Source organism: Sinocyclocheilus rhinocerous, unplaced genomic scaffold (assembly GCF_001515625.1).
Source record: "Sinocyclocheilus rhinocerous isolate Xijiao unplaced genomic scaffold, SAMN03320098_v1.1 scaffold541, whole genome shotgun sequence".
Taxonomy (NCBI): Eukaryota; Metazoa; Chordata; class Actinopteri; order Cypriniformes; family Cyprinidae; genus Sinocyclocheilus; species Sinocyclocheilus rhinocerous.
In genome coordinates, this window is record NW_015658519.1 from 1,694,549 (window position 1) to 1,715,942 (window position 21,394).

A 21,394-nucleotide genomic window follows, 5' to 3' on the forward strand; every position below is an offset into this window, starting at 1 on the left:
CGGCTCGGTTTGTGTTTCCACTGCAGTTTAGTATCGCTTTAGTGTGGGCGGAATTATTCACATGTAGTTAGTTGCGCCGCCTCTACTGCCGCGACTCCTGAAAAACTTTTTCATTCCTCGTCGCCCCATCAAGCTCTCGCTGGATCCGTTCCTCTGCTATCAACGAGAGGAACGTCTGTACTTCCTCAACAGACAACGAAACAGCCACTTTTTGGTTGTTAAAAAAAGGTGCGCTCGTTCAAAACAGTTGCGTTCGATCCTTCGCTGGCTGTGCTGATTTAAATCTAGCGGTTCTGTTGTGTTTTTGTCGCAAGTTCAGTGACGCAGGTAGTGACGATTCTCTCCGGCCAATCCGTGATCAGCAGAGTTTACACGTCACGTTTTGGTAACGGTACGGTACGCTTGGAACCCCAACCGAGGTGGTACTAAAAAAAGTACCAGGTACCAGGTACTGTACCCAGTGGAAAACCCCCCAAAAGTGAACCGTACCGAGCCGTACCGTGCCGTACCATGCAGTGGAAAAGCGCCAATAGAGAGCAGAGCGTCACTCATTTAAAGGGTAAGTTCACACGTCAGTGAGTAACAAAGGAATAAGTAGCTGGAGTCCGATTACTTTTATGTGAGTGATCAAGCTTTTTTATGTAGTTTGGGGTAACAAAGTTTTTTATAGGTTTGACTGAAATAATAATGAAAAAATTGACACTTTAAATCAACATAAAAAACAAAAAAACAAATCAATTAAACAAAACAACAACAAAAAAAACACAAAGACAAAAAGTAGTCATTGATAATATCTAAACATGTATCCAAATTCAAATGTAATAACATTTATTGGGGGGGGGGGGCTATTTGGATTTCACCTAGGGCGTCAAAATGGCTAGAAACGGCCCTGGCCCCAATTCCCAGGGGGGGCACCATCCCAGTTGCTCAAAAAAAAAAACTTTCGTTCTATAATAATATTAACATATGCATATACATAAATACAAATATAAACATGAATATATATACATAATTAGGTTATAAAAAACGCATTTTATGGTGAACGCATTAGGCAGTAGGCTAAGCACACGTGACGCGCCCGCATCCGCGCTCGCCCTCACCTCATGTTTGCGGCTGACTGCAAATGATCATAATGGACAACTATGCCCGGAAAAAAGACATCAGCAGTCTGGCACAGAGAAAAGAACAAGTAAAAAAGCTCAAGATTAAGCCTGTACATCCCTTTCAGGTAGTTACGTTCATAATCATGTGGAACTTTTTTGGCTGTTGATGTTAATAATGTTTATTAACGCTAATTCATTTTTTAATTATCATATGATTGAATTATCATTAATGACTTCGCCTCCAGAAAAAGCAGGAGTGTGTCTTTGTAAATTTTGAAATTTGGAATGCTCCAGCAGATCAGTGTTGATTTTCGGAGTGTCTATTTACACTAAGTGCAATGGCCCACCTTGTTGGCAGAAGCTATTTACACTAACTCCGCCCACCTGCGTGTGATTGGGATAGTCAACACTACAAAAGACTATCAGCAAGCTACAGCTTCAGTGGCGTAGATGGTAAAGCGTGTGCTGTAGTTGTTTTGACGCGATCGACCCGAGTTCGAATCTGCCTTTTGCCTAACTTTTTTTCTCTCCCTTTTCAAATCTCATATCGCATCAGAAAGGCATTTATTCTCAATAAAAATTAAGGAAATAATAGAAAAGTTGAAAATAATGTATCGTGTAGGGTTAGGGTATGTGTAGGGAGGGCTTTATTGTCCCAATAAGGTGGCATTTTTTTATTTGAATTAAAATTATAATTTACACTCAATATGTTATTATTGCATACTGTTTTATAATTTACTACAATACTGAGGTGCAGATAATTGCCACTATTTGCAATAAGTAGTATAAATAGCATTTTTTCATAGTGTAAATGGAATCTATAGCTAGCCTATTTGCACTTGGTGCCAATTCGATTCGATCCGATCCAATATCGATTATTTTGGGTATATATCAGGTACAGTCCATGCCAAATTTTCTCAAGGAAAAAAAATCTCTCAACTAATGCTGTAAAATATATATGAGAGTCAGTTGGTGCGACATTACTATAATATTGAAGGTTAAAATTGACTGATTTGATCAAATTACACTTAATGAAGTTTTTAAAATAATAAAGTTACAATTACATAATAATATTTCTACTTCAATTAATTTGTTTGAAATATAAACATAATGGTGGCTGTCATAAAAACTTGATGGATTTATTCAAACATAAATTAAACATTGAAGAACAGTAAAATGTATAATGAATATGTTATATGGTGCATATATTTAGCAAAATGCCCCTCTCTACAGTTTATTTTTCTATCTGACTAATGAGTTTATGGTCACCAAATATGTTTTTCTGAGGTAAATGTGACGTTACGTGACATTGTTTGTTTACAAGCCGTTATATTGACGCGGCTGAAACACAGATTGAGCGATTACACGAGACAGGATACGGATTGTAAAGTTATACTCTTTCTTTCCAAAACGGTATTCCTTGTTTGAATACTGCAATACAATGAAAAGAATTTGAAATCTGAGACTTTGTTTCATATTAAAAGTACCAAAGCACAATGCTTATTGCGATATATTGGATGGGAAGTACCCTTTAATGTTCCATCCATTAACTGAAAACAGGCTAGACTAATCGATTCTTGGGATTTAAGAATCGACATCGTTACGTAAAAAAGAGAATCGATTAATATCGAGATATCGATATTTTTTACCCAGCCCTAATCCCTAGATTATAGTGCAAGCAGTGGCAAGGTCATGGGTTTGATTCCCAGGGAATGCATTTACTGATGAAATGTATAACTTTAATGCAATGCGAGTTGCTTTGGATAAAAGCATCTGCCAAATGCATAAATGAAAATTCTGCAATAATAATTTGCATACATAACCAAGCACATAAATATCTGAACATTGGATAAAGCCAGGTTCAAAACTCTTTCATTTTGGTGCCAGTTTTTCCAGCGGGGATTCTGGATTTCTCTTTTTATCACTCCATAAATCAGAAAATACTGTCAACACACAGAAAACAAACACATTTTCACCATGTTTTCAGGAGTAAAATGTTGTATAAATCAGTGTGAATGAAATATGAACAAACCTTCAGAATATAGAGAGGAATAAAACTGTAAGAGAAAAAACTCTTTAAAGACTGAATTCTACAGACACAAATAAATAAAGTGCAATAAAATAAACACTTAAATGTGTGTTTTGGATGTTTTATTTCCGCTCGTCTGAAAGAAGAGACTTGATATGGAAGCGAAACTCCAAAAACTGAGCAGTGCATGAAAACACAATGTTGTGCCTGTAGCTTCCATTTGGAACATGTAGCCTATCTAAAACCTGAGTTTTATTGCGCTGAAACATCTTGAGAGTGAAATGTCACGGGTTATGAATGTGATTTATTACGAGGCACTGACTCATCCTCGCTGTGACGGGTTCAAAAGGAAGTAAATGAGATTTATTCAGGATCTTCTGCGAGGTTTCACTCTAGACTCCAGCTTTAGTTATCAGCTAGATCATCCGCTCGCAGCTGACGTCAATTAAACGGCTGGTTTTTTCACCTACACGAGAGAAATGAGTCTGACAGCGGCAGAAATGGCACATGGTGACGGTCATTAGCAGATATCAGAGGATTACAGACGGTGAATCAGATCTGCATCGCACGTGTAAACAATTGAATTTGACAGAGCCGAGGTTCTGGAGGTCAAAGCCATTGTGTGGCTCTCGGCTGTTTCAGTCTCTGTTTGCGGAACACAAAGCGGGTAGTTAGTAACCGAGTTACTGTTGTGTATATCGTATGGACTAACAGTGAAGACAAGAGCCTTGAGCAAACAGCATGTTGAGACAAAGGCACAGAGACCTTCTGTCATCACGTCTGAAGACGGGCGTCTGGAAGGGCCACTCGGGGCTCCAGAGCGATTCTTATCGGCATGTTTATTCACGGTTTCAGATCCTCAACAATCGAGTCTTTGCTGCAGAGGTGCCAAACCCCCTGAAGCGCTCATCGTAGCGTGAAGACGTCCGTCTCACGTTTCACAAAACACAAGCTCTGCGACAAGAATCTGAAATGTTTTTATTACTTTTTTCCATTTATTAAAGAGGATTTCTTTACAACATACATTTATTTTTAAAATAATAAAGTTACAATTACATAATAATATTTCTACTTCAATTAATTTGTTTGAAATATAAACATAATGGTGGCTGTCATAAAAACTTGATGGATTTATTCAAACATAAATTAAACATTGAAGAACAGTAAAATGTATAATGAATATGTTATATGGTGCATATATTTAGCAAAATGCCCCTCTCTACAGTTTATTTTTCTATCTGACTAATGAGTTTATGGTCACCAAATATGTTTTTCTGAGGTAAATGTGACGTTACGTGACATTGTTTGTTTACAAGCCGTTATATTGACGCGGCTGAAACACAGATTGAGCGATTACACGAGACAGGATACGGATTGTAAAGTTATACTCTTTCTTTCCAAAACGGTATTCCTTGTTTGAATACTGCAATACAATGAAAAGAATTTGAAATCTGAGACTTTGTTTCATATTAAAAGTACCAAAGCACAATGCTTATTGCGATATATTGGATGGGAAGTACCCTTTAATGTTCCATCCATTAACTGAAAACAGGCTAGACTAATCGATTCTTGGGATTTAAGAATCGGTATCGTTCCGTAAAAATGAGAATCGATTAATATCGAGATATCGATATTTTTTACCCAGCCCTAGTAAATAGCATATCGCTAAGAAATTACTGCTATTTTCACTTAACGTAAATAGAATCTATCGCTAAGAAAATATGCTATTTGCACTTAGTGTAAATAGCCGCTGCCATTGATTTTTGATTCAATTTATTATTGTTTATTTTGATCATATTTAATCTTGTAAAAAAATTTATTTAATGTAATTTTTTTTTTGCTGTAGAGCTACAATTGTAATTTGTAAATAATACAATTTAATTACAATTTATTTATTTATTTATTTACTTTTATGTTTTATTAAAGTTCTATTTTGACCCCTGTAGTAGGTGTTTTTTTTATTTCCATAATATTTGGGGGAGGGGCACAACATTACAATTCTGCTTAGGGCACCCATTTGGCCAGCAGCGGCCCTGAGACTAAGACGTTCCATGTTTTCCAGTGAATGTAGATATAAATAATTTCCTGTTGATTAATACATTGGCCGCTTGAGATCCATGAAGTGCTTATTTCCTTTGCTTGTTTTGCAGTAATCGCCAGCCTCCTCTTTGGCTGTGTGTTTTAAGTGTGCCTGAGTAGCACTGTAGCAGTGATTATTGGAGGAATGAGGCTGTGGTTTAACACTCTTCATTTCTCTATGTTTTGACCTACGTATTCATTGTCCTTTTGCCCTTTGCAGGAAACATATCGAAGAGCTGTACTGCCAGTGGCTGGACAGAAATAAACCCAGTTGTCGTTGCATATAACTGTGGCTATGACCCCAATATCACAGAGGATGGAAATATGGTATTTTTGTATTTTTCACAAAATCTCTTTTGACATTTAATAACTACTGTCAGAATTGACTAAAGACAGTAAAAAATTAGCAATGAAAAGGCATAGACAGTTGTTTTTGTGGCCGACCTTAATGAATGTGCATTTGTAGGAGTTTCTATTTCAGATGCAAAATTCACGGGAGGAGAGTATTAATAAATTATGCAGCATGATTTATTACGGTGTGCGCTTGTCAGTTTACTGGTCGCCATGTATTAACCCATTCTGCTCTTGACTTAGCTGTGATAGTTGCTAATTTGCACTGCTTTTGGTAGACTGCATTAGTCATTATGGAATGATTATCTGGCTGCATCTGTGTTCTTTCATTTGCACTTTCTACTCCCGTCAGCACTATTATGGTATTGCAGTCTTAGGCTAATTTGCCCTGTTTAGTTAATCTGGTTAGTTAAAAAATAATTTAAGCAATATCACATGAGCAACAGCATACTGTTGTTCTTCCGTAATAACAGCCTTGCAGGTATTTTCAGACTAAAATTTTAAATTGAGTTACTCACAATTTAGACACAATATAAAGTTAATATTATCTTAATATTACAAATCTGTTACAAAGCAGAAGCTGCTCTAATCCGTTGAGTAAATGATTCAGTGACTCACTCATAAAGACAGTGGCTGCATCCGAAATTGCACACTTTCTGAGAAGGTCTTTCTTTTTAATAATTAGTTACTTGGCCACTGTTTAAAAAAGTATGTTCTATATGTGTGCAGTATCCAGACATACTACTAATAATGTAAACACACTACATTTGTCATGTTGTCATTATAACATGACCTACCAGTATCAGTTGCGTCACTTGTTTAGTTTCTGGATGAATCCGTGTTTTAAACGAATCGGTTGAATAAATCAATAAAGAGAGTCTCTTGCCACCACCTACTGGTGTATTGTAAATCTAATCAAAGTAAGCGTAATTAAAATATTCAAAACAAATCAAGACTGATTTTGTCGTTCTGATTCCAGTTCTACATAATCATCATTAGTGTGTTTCTGAGTTTAGTCATTAGTCAGTCATTCACTCTTTCTTTCCTTGTAGGGTGAATTCCTGGGCTCTGTGAGAATTGGATACACTATTGGTCACACTGTGTCTCTTATATCCCTCATCATTGCCATCATCATTCTGTGCTTTTTCAGGTAAGTCCTCCATACAACTCAAAACATACCATTGACTTGTGTTATAGAACAGGACCTTGGCTCTTTATAGCTTTTGCTTTTCTCACATAGAAGAAACTCCCAAATAACTCCCATTTGATAGTTTTGTTGTCCTCAGTGAATGCCCACATTTTATGTGATTGATTCAGCTGTGATCTAGCAGCGAATCAATGTTCTGCTAAATCATACTGGTGTCAAGCCAGATGACCTTGTTCAAAATGGCCCGTTTTTTATCACATTTAACAATGTGCATTGCGAAAGAGCACAGATTCAGGCGTTTGATAGGGTTATACACAGAATCCGTTATTGCACAACCTCTCAAACAAAATGGCTTAGTAGTTTGTAACCTCTAACATGCAGCTTTGCCGTGCACAAGCTTCTCAGTGGTAAATTACCCACAGTGGATGTTCCCCTCAGTGACCTCAGAGGTCAAGCCACATCTCAAGTGTATTGAAAAGCTTCCTCTTTTGGCTTGCATCACACTTAGTTAAACAGGAACACAGATCTTGAGAGTCTTTATATATCACACACAGCATATGAGTTTCCTATGCCTCTTTGAAGGGTATAGAAGACAAGCACAGAAGACAGAAAGAGTGGCTCTCATCTCAACATGAACAGCATATATGAATGAACAACACTGTATGCACACTCTCTTGAGTGTAGATAGCAATATGCATGGAAATGTAATGAATTGCCTTGTCGTGCACATGTGATTATAATGCATTGTCGATATACAGTATATGCAGAGCCTATTATGCAGCACGTGGTTTATTGCATTTTTGCGTATCATTTATTATGATAAAACAACTTATTGTGTCTCTTTTTATCTTTGCTGCTAAGAAAACTCCACTGCACAAGGAACTACATCCATATTCACCTGTTCATGTCCTTTATACTGAAGGCTGTGGCTGTAATTATGAAGGATGTAGTCCTGTATGAGGTGGAGGAACCTGATGACTGCTACTATGGATCTGTAAGTGCTGCAGCCTGCAATTAAGTAAGGATAATGTACAGTCAGTGGGTATAATTGATGACTGGCTGACTGTACATTTATGCCAATTATTTTATGTCTACTTACTTAATCTTACCTATACTTTATATTACCTTAAAGGGGTCATAGGATGCTACATGCACTTCTACAAGTTGTTTGAACTGAAATGTGTGTTGGCAGTGTGTGTGCACAACCACCCTATAATGATAAAAATCCACCCAGTGTTTTTTTTAAAATCGCCACACAGACAGGCCCCTCCCACGATAGTTTGATTGACAGTAGCGTTTCAGCACAGACTGGACTGGTGTCTTACCTTAGACCCGCCCTGAGTGAGCTGTCATCAGTCCGCCATTGTTTCACCGCTGGAGCAGATGTAGACAAGAATGACTCCTAAGCGACCTTTAAAGCCTTCGCTGAGATTCCTAGCAACAAGACAAATGCTGCAACAATATTACAGTAATTAGTGTAATATTAATACTACACAGCATACACACACACAAATATATATATATATATATATATATATATATATATATATGTAGTACCTTGTTGTCATTGTCGTGATTTACGTGCTTTACTGCCATTTACATCTCCTCTTACATGGCATCATGGGGGATAGTAAAGTATTCATTGGATATTGGATGCACACTTCAGAATCTTGTGGAAGTAGTAGGTCATTTATGAACTTTTTGCCTACTGTTTTATGAATAATATGAATTCAAACATATTACTCTTTCACATACTATTTTTGTAGGCAAATTTGGACACATTAAATGACTTTTTTTAAGTCTCAAGTCATTCGCAGGGGTTCATGAAAGTGGGTGGGCGCTAGAGAAGTTTTTATTTTTTGGAGTTTCTTCGCAGAATCATGTGTAATGTAGTTGTTACCAGGAATTCCAGAGTAAAACATGATTTAAAAAAAAAAAATAGGTTAATGCAGTACAATGTGGGCTGTTGGCTTTAGAAGAAGCATATCAACAACCTCATAGCACACAGTAGGTCTGTCTTTAACTGTATAAATTTATCATTAAAAATCAATTCCCTATTAAGAAAATGAATGGGATTTTTACTTCCAGAACTTGACTGTTGAAAACCGAACCACTGACATCTGCCACTGACCAATCAGAATGAAGTATTCCAGACAGACATATAGTAAAATGTAGCAGTCCAGTTATATTTACAATTATGTTTCCTGGTACACTGTAAAACATATAAACAGGCAGTTTTACTTGAACTAACATTTAAAAATGACTTTGGTTGGTGTAACCTAACTTAGTCAGGTTGATTCGGTGATATTACATCATATTTTTTACTGGAATAAAACCACATAAAGCACGTTCTTTAGGTTATACCCGACAAAACCTTTTTACACTGTATTTGGCTGCATTTTACTTTATTGCTACCTTCTTAGCTGAATGTAACCGCATCATGCGAATGTACTTTTTTTCCCCTCAAAAGAAACAAACAGCATCATCTCCGCAATTGATAAACTGTCGTTAGTAAACTGCTCTAGTGTTTTGTCACAAGGTTTGCTCTTTAAATGGTGTTTGGCAAAGTTGCTCTTTAATCTCATTTTGTGGCCAGGCATAGCAGTGTTTAAGCAGTCCTTCAAGATCTTTGAAGAGTTTGTAAATGACCTCCCTCATCTGGACATGGCCGACATTGTATTTACCCAACATCATGGTCATGTTTATCTTGTTTAGTGCCATTTTCATAGTTATTAATATCATATGCAGTGTTCAAGTTTTTTTTAATAATTGTAAAACAATGACATTTTCTTAATTAAAGCGAGTCAAAAGCATCCAACGCTTTGGTTTAGTAATGTGTTCTCTGTGTGTTTTCCTGTATAAACACTCTTCATCTGGGTCTGAGTGTTTTGGGCCGTCTGGATGCAGCTGTCGGCCAACAGAATATGTCAGCTCTGTCACAACAACAGGGTGCTCAAACACTCATGATGGCACGGTGTCCCCTCTTTAAACACTTTTGCAAGGTCACAAAAACATGTTTGACATTTAAACAGCCTGTAGATTATTTAGGCTTAGTTAGATATTGTCATTAATTAAAATGGATTCGCTATTTATTAGAGATAATTCCTTTAAAGATTGTTTAGGGCTGTGTGATTGTTGCAATAATTAAGAAACACTTCTAGGTGATAATAAAGACATTTCTGAACAGTCAGCTCACTACAAGAGCGTCAACCATTAACAGATCAGCATACAGAGGTTCTTTATATGTGTTTACACTCTTTTTAATGCCCCTCTTTATAAGTATTGCACAATGTTTTCTAGTGCCTAGCGCATGCAACACACTAGCGCAAAGGCATTCCTTTTGTTTAAGTACATGGTAAACATTCAAGACCGCAGTTCCTGTTATAATATACACAAGTGCATAATAGCTCTAAACAAAATCCTCTCTGCATTTTACAGGTGGGCTGCAAGGCTGCCTTGGTTTTCTTCCAGTATGGCGTGATGGCCAGTTTCTTCTGGTTACTGGTGGAGGGTCTGTATCTGCATGCTCTCCTGGCCGTATCCTTCTTCTCTGAGAGGAAGTACTTCTGGTGGTACATTCTCATTGGCTGGGGTGCGTATGTGCTCAGTGGCATTAAGAAGTATTGCCCCTCGGCCTCATAATTCTTCATGGCAGGAAAGAAACGCTTGTCAAATGCAAATGACAGATTGATCACTAAAGTCAATAGGACCTTGTGCATGTACACACTCAAGATTTAACAGTTAACATTTCCACTGACGTCACTGTATCGTGTTGGCAAACGTTTCACATGTCACTTTTCTTAAATTTAGGATACGCAGGCTCAGATCTCAGGGTCAAATAAGGTTTAAGGCTAATTGGCAATCCACTTGTTTTATTGAATTCCTAATGATCACGTAGGCCAGTTAAATAAGGGATCCCTGGAAATATGCCTTCTGACAGAGATGTCAACATGTCAGAGCTGTATGTATTCAAATATTGACAATATTCCTAGTCAATATGTGTGTTTGTGTTCCAGGAGTTCCAGGTGTCTTCATAACAATCTGGAGCATCACAAAAGCTTATTTACATGATATTGGGTGAGTAAATGCAACTTTGTGTTCGCAGAACGGCACTTTGATACTTTGCAATATTTTTATATACACATTCATGGGAGCCATAAAAATTCATTTAGCTTCTTGTAGCCACTGTTACCTAAGAGCAACAATTTAAACAGAGTAAAGGATATGACTATTTTTATGAGTTTATGAGCTCAGTTGCATTTCTGTCTTCTACACACCTTTTGTCAATAGCTACAGTGTAGCTGACACTGTAAATTTCACTGAAGGCTGTTCCTTGATGATAAATGGCATGCCTTCATGGAGGTCAGTAGGCTATATTTAGAGCAGAGCTCATAGGAGGATACATTTGAAAAGAATTTATGTGGATAATTTCATTTTCATTGCCACGTTTTTCTTATTTATTTCTTTGCTTGGTTTTGCATAAAGTCTTCATCTCAGAAATAAAGGTACAAAAGCTGTCACTGGGGCGGTACCTTTTCAAAAGGTACACTTTTGTTCCTATTAGGTTCTAATATGTACACTTTAAGTACTAATATGTACCTTTAACATACCAAAATGGACCCTTTAGGTACAAACATGTACCTTTTGAAAAGGTACCGCCCCAGTGACAGCTTTTGTACCTTTATTTCTGAGAGTGTGTGGATTGTTCAAACAGTGAGAGTCCACTTTTTCAACAGCCTTTGCTCTGGAAATATTTTTCCCAGTCATTTTCTACATAGGGATTTTAAACAATTATTTAACAAAGAGTTCAAGACATGCACTAAATCAATCACGTCTGAAAGGAGTCACGACTTTAAGTGGCCAGTAGTTTACTTTCCATAATAACAGTGACTGATCACTCTTCAGGATTCTTACCCAGACATTTGACTATTAAGTAGTCCAAACAAACAAACAAAAGTTGAAATCATTTGTGATTTTATGGCTTCTAAAGAAGCATAAACCATCACATAATCACCTTGGAGCTCAAGGCAGGTCCGTCTTAAACGGTTCATACATTATTTCTTAAAATGTATTTCTTTATGCAAGAAATGGTTGGGAATTTTACTTAGGAACCCAAATGTGTTGCTCCATTAATAATTTCTTTCTGTTATTTTCTTTTGATAGATGTTGGGATTTTATTGACGATGATCTGTGGTGGATTATAAAAACCCCTACATTGATAACAATACTGGTGAGTGACCTTACAGCAGAAATCACAAATATGGCAGGTGGTGCATGAAATACTTTAAACCGGGGCCTAATCTGTCATTGCTGTTTTTCTAGATGAACTTCATTCTCTTCATTTGTATCATCCGGATACTTCGTCAGAAAATCAGTTGCCGGGATATTGGGAGAAATGAGTCACACCAGTACTCGTGAGTTTTTAGACCACAGACATTGCTGTATTACATGCACAATATAAACACAAACGTATTCCAACATATGCCATTTCTTTTGATCTACAGGAGACTGGCAAAATCAACTCTACTTTTGATTCCCTTGTTTGGGATAAACTACATAATCTTTGCTTTCATACCTCATCACATCGAGTCTTATGTGCGTCTGGTGTTTGACTTGATCCTGGGGTCCTTTCAGGTAGGCGGCAGGAGACTGAAATATGTTTTTACCCACAGTTGTACTGTTCTATAAGCGTTGCTTATCTAGTTTGGATTCTCTAAATGCCAATAGAATACTAAGATTGGCCACAGCAATAGACTCACCGTGGGATCTGCCAGCACGCCGCAACCCCAGACATGCCCAGTGATATTTATTCCCTCCATGTTTGTTATGCAGCCAGATGAAAAGGTTGAACGAGGATATACAAAAATGGCCTTAGTTCACCCAAAACGTTACTCAGCCTTGTGATGTTCCAAATCTGTATTTTTGAATACAGTTTGAGTATTGAAAAGAATAAAGACATTATCAAAATATCTTCTTTTGTGTGCAACAGAAGAAAGAAACAGGTTTGGAACAACATGAGGGTGAGTAAATGATGACAGAATTTTCATTTTAAATACTTCAAAGACTTACCATCCATCTTTCTCTAAAGTCAAACGAGTTTGCTTTTTGTAGACTAAAATGGTTAATTTAATTCATGTTTGACATATAATTAAAAACAGTTTATCATAAGAACAGCATCAATGTATCTAAATATTATGATCAGAAAATACTGAAATTAGATTTCAAATAAAAATGATTTATTTTGTATTTAATTATTTTCATTCGTTTTAAAATGTGTTTGTTGCAAAATTATAATTTGAACAATTGCAATTGAATTTAGCATGATTTTACATAAGCTCAAATTGATTGTTCTCTTTATTTTTCTTCAGGGATTTTGTGTTGCAGTCCTTTACTGTTTTCTAAATGGAGAGGTAATATTATCAGAATTGAATGTTTTTTATGTATTAGAGAGAACTGTACATGCCAGTCAAAAGTTTGGAAACACATGACTGAATTTGCTTCTCATGATCCTAAAAGCCTTATCTAACAAAAATCATTTTAGAAAAATATTGATATTTTCCTGACCTCATACACGCACTCTCCAGGTCCAGTCTGAGGTCAAACGAAAGTGGAGGCGGTGGCACATGCAGAGATTTCTGGGAGCTGACACCAAATACCAGCAGCCCTCGATGGCAAGCAACGGCCTCAACTTCAGCTCCCAAATCACCATGATGACAAAATGCAGCCCCTCCACACGCCGCGCTTCCGCCTGTCAAGATGACTTCTCCACCGTCTGAGCACTGAGTGATGCTCCGTCTATGACAAGACACACAAACCAATGAGTCTGTGCTCTACACGCACAGAAAGGCTGTCACCCAGACCACCTCCATCATCTGCAGGTTGCTGCTCCGCCATCATTCCTGTAGGAACTGCGCATCTCACCGCTCAGTAGGAACGTGAGGGAAACCGTACAGCTCATGGTGACCGTTTGGCATATGATGTATCTTCATAGCCATTCTTTCATACACATCGATCAGGAGAGAAATATGCAAGTAAAATGGACTCTTTGACGTTTGATTGTGTTTCACCAAACTACTGACTCAAGTGACGCTGGCTTTATAAGGATGCAATATTATTGCTGAGAGAAGACTCGTTTGAATCATGGTCCACATCCATTGCCCCGTTTTTTTGTGCACAACAGCACAGACATTAATCTTCAGCATTAGAGTTGGTATCTGTCTGTTGTGTTTTTCTGTTTTCCCTGCCCTCATTATGCTGCTCAAGATTTCTCAGTCTCTTAATAATCTGTAAAGCTGAACGGTGACCTTTTGGGTCTCTAGTGACCAGGTTTTATTTTCATCTTCTTCCTTATTCCAGGAAATAAGTAATGTGATTTAGACAGTCTGACATTGTGTTTTTGCATCCTCCCTATTCGTGTCATGTGCTTGTGTGTCTGTGTACATGTGGACAAACACAAACGTCTCTCATCGAGAGCCATAAAAGCATGTTTACTTGTGCAGCAGTAGTGCGTCATGCTGTATGTTTTATAATAGTGATTTATAGTGTAATTGTATAGTTAAATGTGAAAATTTACATGGGTTGTGTAAAAACAATTGCAAAAGATGCATTTTTAGGAGATTGGTCTTTCTAAAGAGGATTTTTAGTCTGAAATCTTTTTAGCTGTCATGAGTACATGCACAGTGTTAGTCATAGTAGCTGGCATGAAAATGCTCCTGCATGTTTGCATGCACAGTTCTTGTACCTCATTGTGAATAAGATGTACATTTAAGAGAAAATGTCAATAGCAGTGTTGTTGCTGTTTTTGGAAAGTGTATTGTGGATGTTGTCATAGAAAGTATACAGATCAATTTTGTTACATTAGATCTTAGCATGTCTTTTCTCTTTATATAAAAGTATTTATATGCTGGTCAGAGAAAATTATAGATTTTTATATTAAATTATGTGTTATTTTTAACAAATCATCACTATCACCAGTGTGCAATAAAAAATTTTTTTTATCATTATTTCGTATTTTATTTTAAATGAATTTTTGGTTTTAACAGGTAATTGCCTTCTAAGTTTATCCACCCATCCATCCATCCGGTATGTATCTATCTATACACATGGCTCTGTGTAAAAACTAAACACATTGTATTCATTCTGGCATTAATTCAACCACAATTGCAACTGCTTTGTTTTCATATATTGTGGATTTCAGCTTTCTCGTGAAGTTTCAAAATCAGAGACATCACTATTAGGATGACAATCAAATCTTGTGCAAGAATGATGGAGTGAGAGAAAGCAGACCCAGTGAAAGGTGAAGGAGATCTCATTTTGTTTACCTCGTATCTAAAACACATCTGTCATTTATTTATCTACCAAATCCCTTGTTAAATTATTCTCGTAACTCTCCCTCTCTTCATCCCTTTGTGTATCTCTCCTTAAATCATTTTCAGTGTCTGAATACCAGTGAGCATGCTGTCACAGCAGACCGATTAGCCAAACTCAGCATGGTCAAGCGTGGTTTAAAATTACAGCGAGATCTCCAGTACATAAACAAAATGATGTTTATAGATGTGAGCAGATGAGCCAACAGGAGGCAGCGTCTCCTGAGGATTGCATTGAAATGAATGAAATGACTCCCATGGGGGGAGGGCTGGAAACTAAGCCTAGAATCACACCATGTTAATTAGCACGATATAAATATGAATTATATAAGCATGCAACCCCTTCTTATGTCCAAAAGCCTCATCTAGTTCACATATGGAAATTATTTTCAAAGACTATATTATAATTAAATTCCCATAACTCATTACGACCATAAACATCTTTGTTTGAGAGGCTTATTATTAGATGCCCTTCTTATAGACCTTGTGATTTATGTTTATTTGCGACTTACATTAGCTTACTCGTGAACTTCAACATCACTGGACGATTTACAACCTTCCTCTTACACCATGTTGTTAAAGACATTTGTCCAACGATTCTAATCTTTTGACAGAGTTTAACACTAAATGTGCTACAGCAGAGCAATTGTTATAATCCATTACTTTTTTGTCAGCACACACTCTAAACTTGTGCATGATAACAACACCAGAAAAAAAGAGAATGACTGTAAAACTAACTGTTAAATTGCATATAAAAATCTTAACAATAGAATGCAGAATTAATGTATTGCACAAAATAAGATAAAACATTCTACATTTTAGGATTTTGTGCATACCTATATTTAGGGCATTTATATATATATATATATATATATTGTATGTTACAGAACTACAGTCAGTCTCATATAGAGTTCAAGATAACATGAGTTTAGTCTGTAGATGTTTTATAGGACGAATGAAATGTCAGTGAGCCCCATGGGACTTATTGTGTGAGGCATTTACAAATAAATAAATGTTTTAATCCTATTAAAGTCAAAAGTGACATCAATTAGCCTAAATACAGAATTCATAAGGGTTAACTACATAAACATGTAAATGATACACTCAGCTAAGATGCATTTCGGATCCAGTCCCTGTGTTATATAATACATCTCTGCAATGTTTCAACTTTATAAAAGTTTTTTTTTTTGCTCAGTGTTTTTGAACTTAGTATTATTTCTTCCCCATCAAAACCCTAAAAACATTATATTAACTAAAGCATACACTGAGTATTGACCTCTGCAGATCTAATTTGTCAGCACACACTCTAAACTTGTGCATGATAACAACACCAGAAAAAAAGAGAATGACTGTAAAACTAACTGTTAAATTGCATATAAAAATCTTAACAATAGAATGCAGAATTAATGTATTGCACAAAATAAGATAAAACATTCTACATTTTAGGATTTTGTGCATACCTATATTTAGGGCATTTATATATATATATATATATATATATATATATATATTTGTATGAAATTGTACCCTTTGGGGTACAACAGGGACAGTACCCTCAAAACAACCTTCTTCATCCCTAAAGGGTGCGTATTATTAGTACCTTAGAGTAGTAAGTGTCCTTATAGTAGTAATATGTAGTTTTATGATACTATTATGAACTTTTTAGAGGTAAAGAAGGGAGAAAGTTGTCCGGTACTGCCCCAGTGACAAGATGTTGTACCCCTAAAGGTACAATTTTTGTAAAAAAAAAAATTCTGAGAGTGTACCTGTCCCAGCTCATGACTTTGGACAATACTGTAGCTTAAATGAGAAATGTTGTGTAATAATGTTGGTATGTCTAGTAGAACTAGGAAATATAATAATAAATTATAATAATAAAGAAATAAAAGAAATTGTTTTTATAAAATAAGTATATTTATAATATAATAATATTTCACATATCTTCACTGTTTACTTGTCTGGATAATTGAATGCCTATATTATGATAGCTGGAAAGCCTGTATATCATTCAGATACATAGCATATAAAACATTGTAATATAAATAATAAAATCATCTTTATAAAATATATAAAATATAAAAGCAGCTATACGCTATACATTTTAAGAAAAATATCAAGCTTGGCATTATAAAGAAAATATGTGTTCGATATTTAAAAATCATCTTAATCTAATCTAATCTAATCTAATCTAATCTAATCTAATTTGTGTGAGGCATTTACAAATAAATAAATGTTTTAATCCTATTAAAGTCAAAAGTGACATCAATTAGCCTAAATACAGAATTCATAAGGGTTAACTACATAAACATGTAAATGATACACTCAGCTAAGATGCATTTCGGATCCAGTCCCTGTGTTATATAATACATCTCTGCAATGTTTCAACTTTATAAAAGTTTTTTTTTTTGCTCAGTGTTTTTGAACTTAGTATTATTTCTTCCCCATCAAAACCCTAAAAACATTATATTAACTAAAGCATACACTGAGTATTGACCTCTGCAGATCTAATCTGACAGCTGCACTACGCCATGGCACTAAAACCATACCAAGCTCTACCAGATAGGCTTAAAATATACTAAATGTTAGCCCCTAACACATAATACGTCATTTTATCCCCCATATTTTACATCTGTGTGGTCTTTTTGTCATTTTTGATGGCACATGTGCACCAAGTCTTGGATAAAGTCTCTAATAAACACTTTTCCCTTTTGGTATAATAAACTAGGTTTTATTGTTCTGGAGGGACCTACTAACAGTTGCACTGACAGCAAACCCGAGATCATAACAAAGGCATTTATTGCGATTTTTCTCACAAAACATTTTTGCATGACCTTTTAAGTCAGTTAATAAAATATTTTAAGAGTTAGGAGTAAGACGTCAGATATCAAATAGCAATTTCAAAACATGAAAAGTAACATTCTTTTATAGCTGCAATAAAGTGTAGAAGTGAAAAAAATCAATGAAACGTCTCGGGCACAGCTGTGAGTTTAACGATGGCGTCAATGAGAGCGTCTCTAACAAAAAGCTGTGTTGTAGCGCCACCGCGTGGCCGCAGCAGCGCTCTGCAGGCGTTAGCGCTGTCTGCGGTGAACCGGTTCACTCCGCGGTGGACTCGCTGACCCTGCTGCCTTTGGGCTCTGACTGGGCAGCGGCGCCAGGTGCTCAAGGAGACCGTTTGAACGCATCCAAAAATTTGTTCTACCTAAGCGATTATTCTGCCATTTGTAACCATAATTTAGCTCCGAACGCTTCGAATTGTGTTTTCCCCCTCGTTTAATCACGTCCCTGTCGCTTTAAAGCTCCAGACAAAACGACCCATATTATTTTCCACCTCCAATCATCATCACTCCCCCGGCCGAGAGTGCGAGCCCTTCTGCATGCGGACATGGCGAAAACGGACAGATGTCTAAACAGAAGAGCGCAGTGTGGATATAAATGACAGCTATTTTCATGAAAACGAAGCTCTGAAATGCTAAGGAGGGGAGACGGTTCTCCTTCGAGGCAGAGACCACTGAATCACCATGGTAGTAAGACCCTTCTCTTACCGTTTTTGTTACCTGAATGTCTGTGAATGTTTACTTGGCCTGTAGAATCTGACAGACATCAGTCACATCTGGAGGATGATGTGCATGTCATGCAGATGTGCTGATAGCATGCTGCTTCCACATCTGTCGAGAGCTTCTACAACTTTCTGCTACTTTTCGATAAGATGCTGATGTAATGATTGTTATTATCGGAACATCTGTTCAAATTTTAATACAGCCCTCAACTAAATAAATTACACTTAGAACAAATGTGCATAAATTGTACCCTTTGGGGTACAACAGGGACAGTACCCTCAAAACAACCTTCTTCATCCCTAAAGGGTGCGTATTATTAGTACCTTAGAGTAGTAAGTGTCCTTATAGTAGTAATATGTAGTTTTATGATACTATTATGAACTTTTTAGAGGTAAAGAAGGGAGAAAGTTGTCCGGTACTGCCCCAGTGACAAGATGTTGTACCCCTAAAGGTACAATTTTTGTAAAAAAAAAAATTCTGAGAGTGTACCTGTCCCAGCTCATGACTTTGGACAATACTGTAGCTTAAATGAGAAATGTTGTGTAATAATGTTGGTATGTCTAGTAGAACTAGGACATATAATAATAAATTATAATAATAAAGAAATAAAAGAAATTGTTTTTATAAAATAAGTATATTTATAATATAATAATATTTCACATATCTTCACTGTTTACTTGTCTGGATAATTGAATGCCTATATTATGATAGCTGGAAAGCCTGTATATCATTCAGATACATAGCATATAAAACATTGTAATATAAATAATAAAATCATCTTTATAAAATATATAAAATATAAAAGCAGCTATACGCTATACATTTTAAGAAAAATATCAAGCTTGGCATTATAAAGAAAATATGTGTTCGATATTTAAAAATCATCTTAATCTAATCTAATCTAATCTAATCTAATCTAATATAATATAATATAATATAATTTTAGATATCTGCACTGGTTCCCTGTCTGGATAATTGGATTATTTTATTATGACAGCTGTATGATTTAGACAATCTGTAAATAACATACATAATTTATTATATATTATAATGTCATTAATATATAATGTATTTTTTCTTTGTGAGTGACCTTCTTTATAAAATATACAAAGGCATAAAAGACATGATATAAATTGTTTTCTAGAAATAGTTTTATATTACTAGAATTTAAAAATTATAATTTGCTTGACAGCTAAATGACAATTACTCCAGCCTGTTGTTTGATTGTAATGTAAATCAATATCTAATATTTAAACATTGAAAGTTGATATGCATCTTACATCAATCTGATGTTCTGTTGTAGCTCATAGTGGAGAAAACTGCCGAGCATCCATCTGCAGAGTTCTCCCTCGTTGAGGATGTGGCCCTTCACTGCACCTTTTTAATGGACAGGTTGAACAAGCAGCGTCTGTTTCAGCCAGATCTATGTGACGTAGACATCGTCCTCATGCACCACCAGACTTCTTTCCAGGCCCATAAGGGTGTCCTAGCAGCCTACAGCCCCTTCTTCCACTCGCTGTTTGCATCCAGTAAGGAGCTGCGGCGAGTTGAACTCTCTCTGGAGACCCTCAAGCCTCAAGGCCTGCAGCAGATCCTCAACTTCATCTACACCTCCAAGCTGCTGGTCTCCAGCTGCAATGCCCAAGATGTGCTCAAGGCTGCCACAGAGCTCCAGATGAGCAACATCGCCACTTCCTGCAGTGAGCTCATTACTAGAGGCTCGCTGGACATCAGTCCCAGTGTGGACCAAGCCAAACAGGAAGTCGGCGCTCAGAGCTGGAGCAACAGCAACTCGGTGAACTTCAACTTTCACATGGAGATCAAGCAAGAGAAGGACCCCACCTGTGCCAGGATCTATGGAGGGAAAAGTGAAGTGAACCCATATGCTGTTCAGGTTGGCGATGGGCGTCCAGTGCAAGTAGGCGGTTGTAAAGTAGAAGGGAAGGAAATGGAAAACCTGAAGGACTCTGAAGATCTTGATTCATTTAATAGAGAGCAAATTATTGTAGAGCTGAACCTGAACAACCAAACACTTAATGTGTCCAAAGGTTTAGAGGGAAACGCGGCAGTTCAGTCGCCCTCAGGACAACAGCTTCCTGGCAAAGGAAGGAGGAGTAATGAGAATGTTGAGGAATCAAGAGACAATGTGGCTTTGGAGGAGGAGGAAGATGAATGTGAGCAAAGTGAAGATGATGATGTGAGACTTGAAGGCACCAGTGAAGAGGAAGGTGAATACACATTACCTGCATTCATGTCTGAAAGACCCGTACGACAAACCCGGGCCTCCATTGATGCTGTCACGATGGTCTCCAAGAGAAAACGTGTGAGAGGGAGGCAAGAGACAGCTCATGGAGGGAACGGTGAGGAGCATCTGGACCAGGATAGCTTAGAGTTTCAGAGCTTCACCTGTGTGTGGTGCCCCAAGACATTCAACAACCGCTGGTACCTGGAGAAACACATGAACGTGTCACATAACCGCATGCATATTTGTGACAAGTGTGGCAAACGCTTCCTAATGGAGAGCGAGCTACTGCTGCATCAGCAGACCGACTGTGAGAAGAGCATACAGGTAAGCTCAAGGGCTAAGAGAATGACATCAAATTCTTTTTTGACCAGCATAATCTTTTGGAAAGTCATAGAAACACTGTCTTGGTTTTTTGTTTTTTGCTACTGGGGTAAATGGGAATGTAAAAAAAATGTATTAAACATATATAAAAAAACATATCTGTATTTAAAAAAATTTTAATATATGTTTTTTT

The 21,394-nt window shown here is 36.7% G+C and overlaps 2 protein-coding genes across 5 annotated transcripts in view; both read left to right on the forward strand.

Moving 5' to 3' along the window:
• Positions 1-14,616, forward strand: part of LOC107722634 (vasoactive intestinal polypeptide receptor-like) — a 34,466-nt gene extending 19,850 nt beyond the window's left edge. For all 4 annotated transcript variants that reach the window (XM_016531083.1, XM_016531084.1, XM_016531085.1 and 1 more), the window contains exons 4-13: positions 5,432-5,538; positions 6,615-6,712; positions 7,571-7,703; positions 10,148-10,301; positions 10,726-10,786; positions 11,873-11,939; positions 12,032-12,123; positions 12,214-12,343; positions 13,078-13,119; positions 13,294-14,616. In XM_016531083.1, the coding sequence (XP_016386569.1) occupies positions 5,432-5,538; positions 6,615-6,712; positions 7,571-7,703; positions 10,148-10,301; positions 10,726-10,786; positions 11,873-11,939; positions 12,032-12,123; positions 12,214-12,343; positions 13,078-13,119; positions 13,294-13,485 (1,076 nt within the window). In that variant the 3' untranslated portion in view covers positions 13,486-14,616. The remainder of the gene's footprint in view (positions 1-5,431; positions 5,539-6,614; positions 6,713-7,570; positions 7,704-10,147; positions 10,302-10,725; positions 10,787-11,872; positions 11,940-12,031; positions 12,124-12,213; positions 12,344-13,077; positions 13,120-13,293) is intronic.
• A 3,875-nt stretch (positions 14,617-18,491) lies between these two features.
• LOC107722502 (zinc finger and BTB domain-containing protein 47-like) overlaps positions 18,492-21,394 on the forward strand; it is an 18,497-nt gene continuing 15,594 nt past the window's right edge. The window contains exons 1-2 of the mRNA XM_016530867.1: positions 18,492-18,602; positions 19,939-21,204. Coding sequence (XP_016386353.1) covers positions 18,597-18,602; positions 19,939-21,204 — 1,272 coding nt within the window. The 5' untranslated portion in view covers positions 18,492-18,596. The remainder of the gene's footprint in view (positions 18,603-19,938; positions 21,205-21,394) is intronic.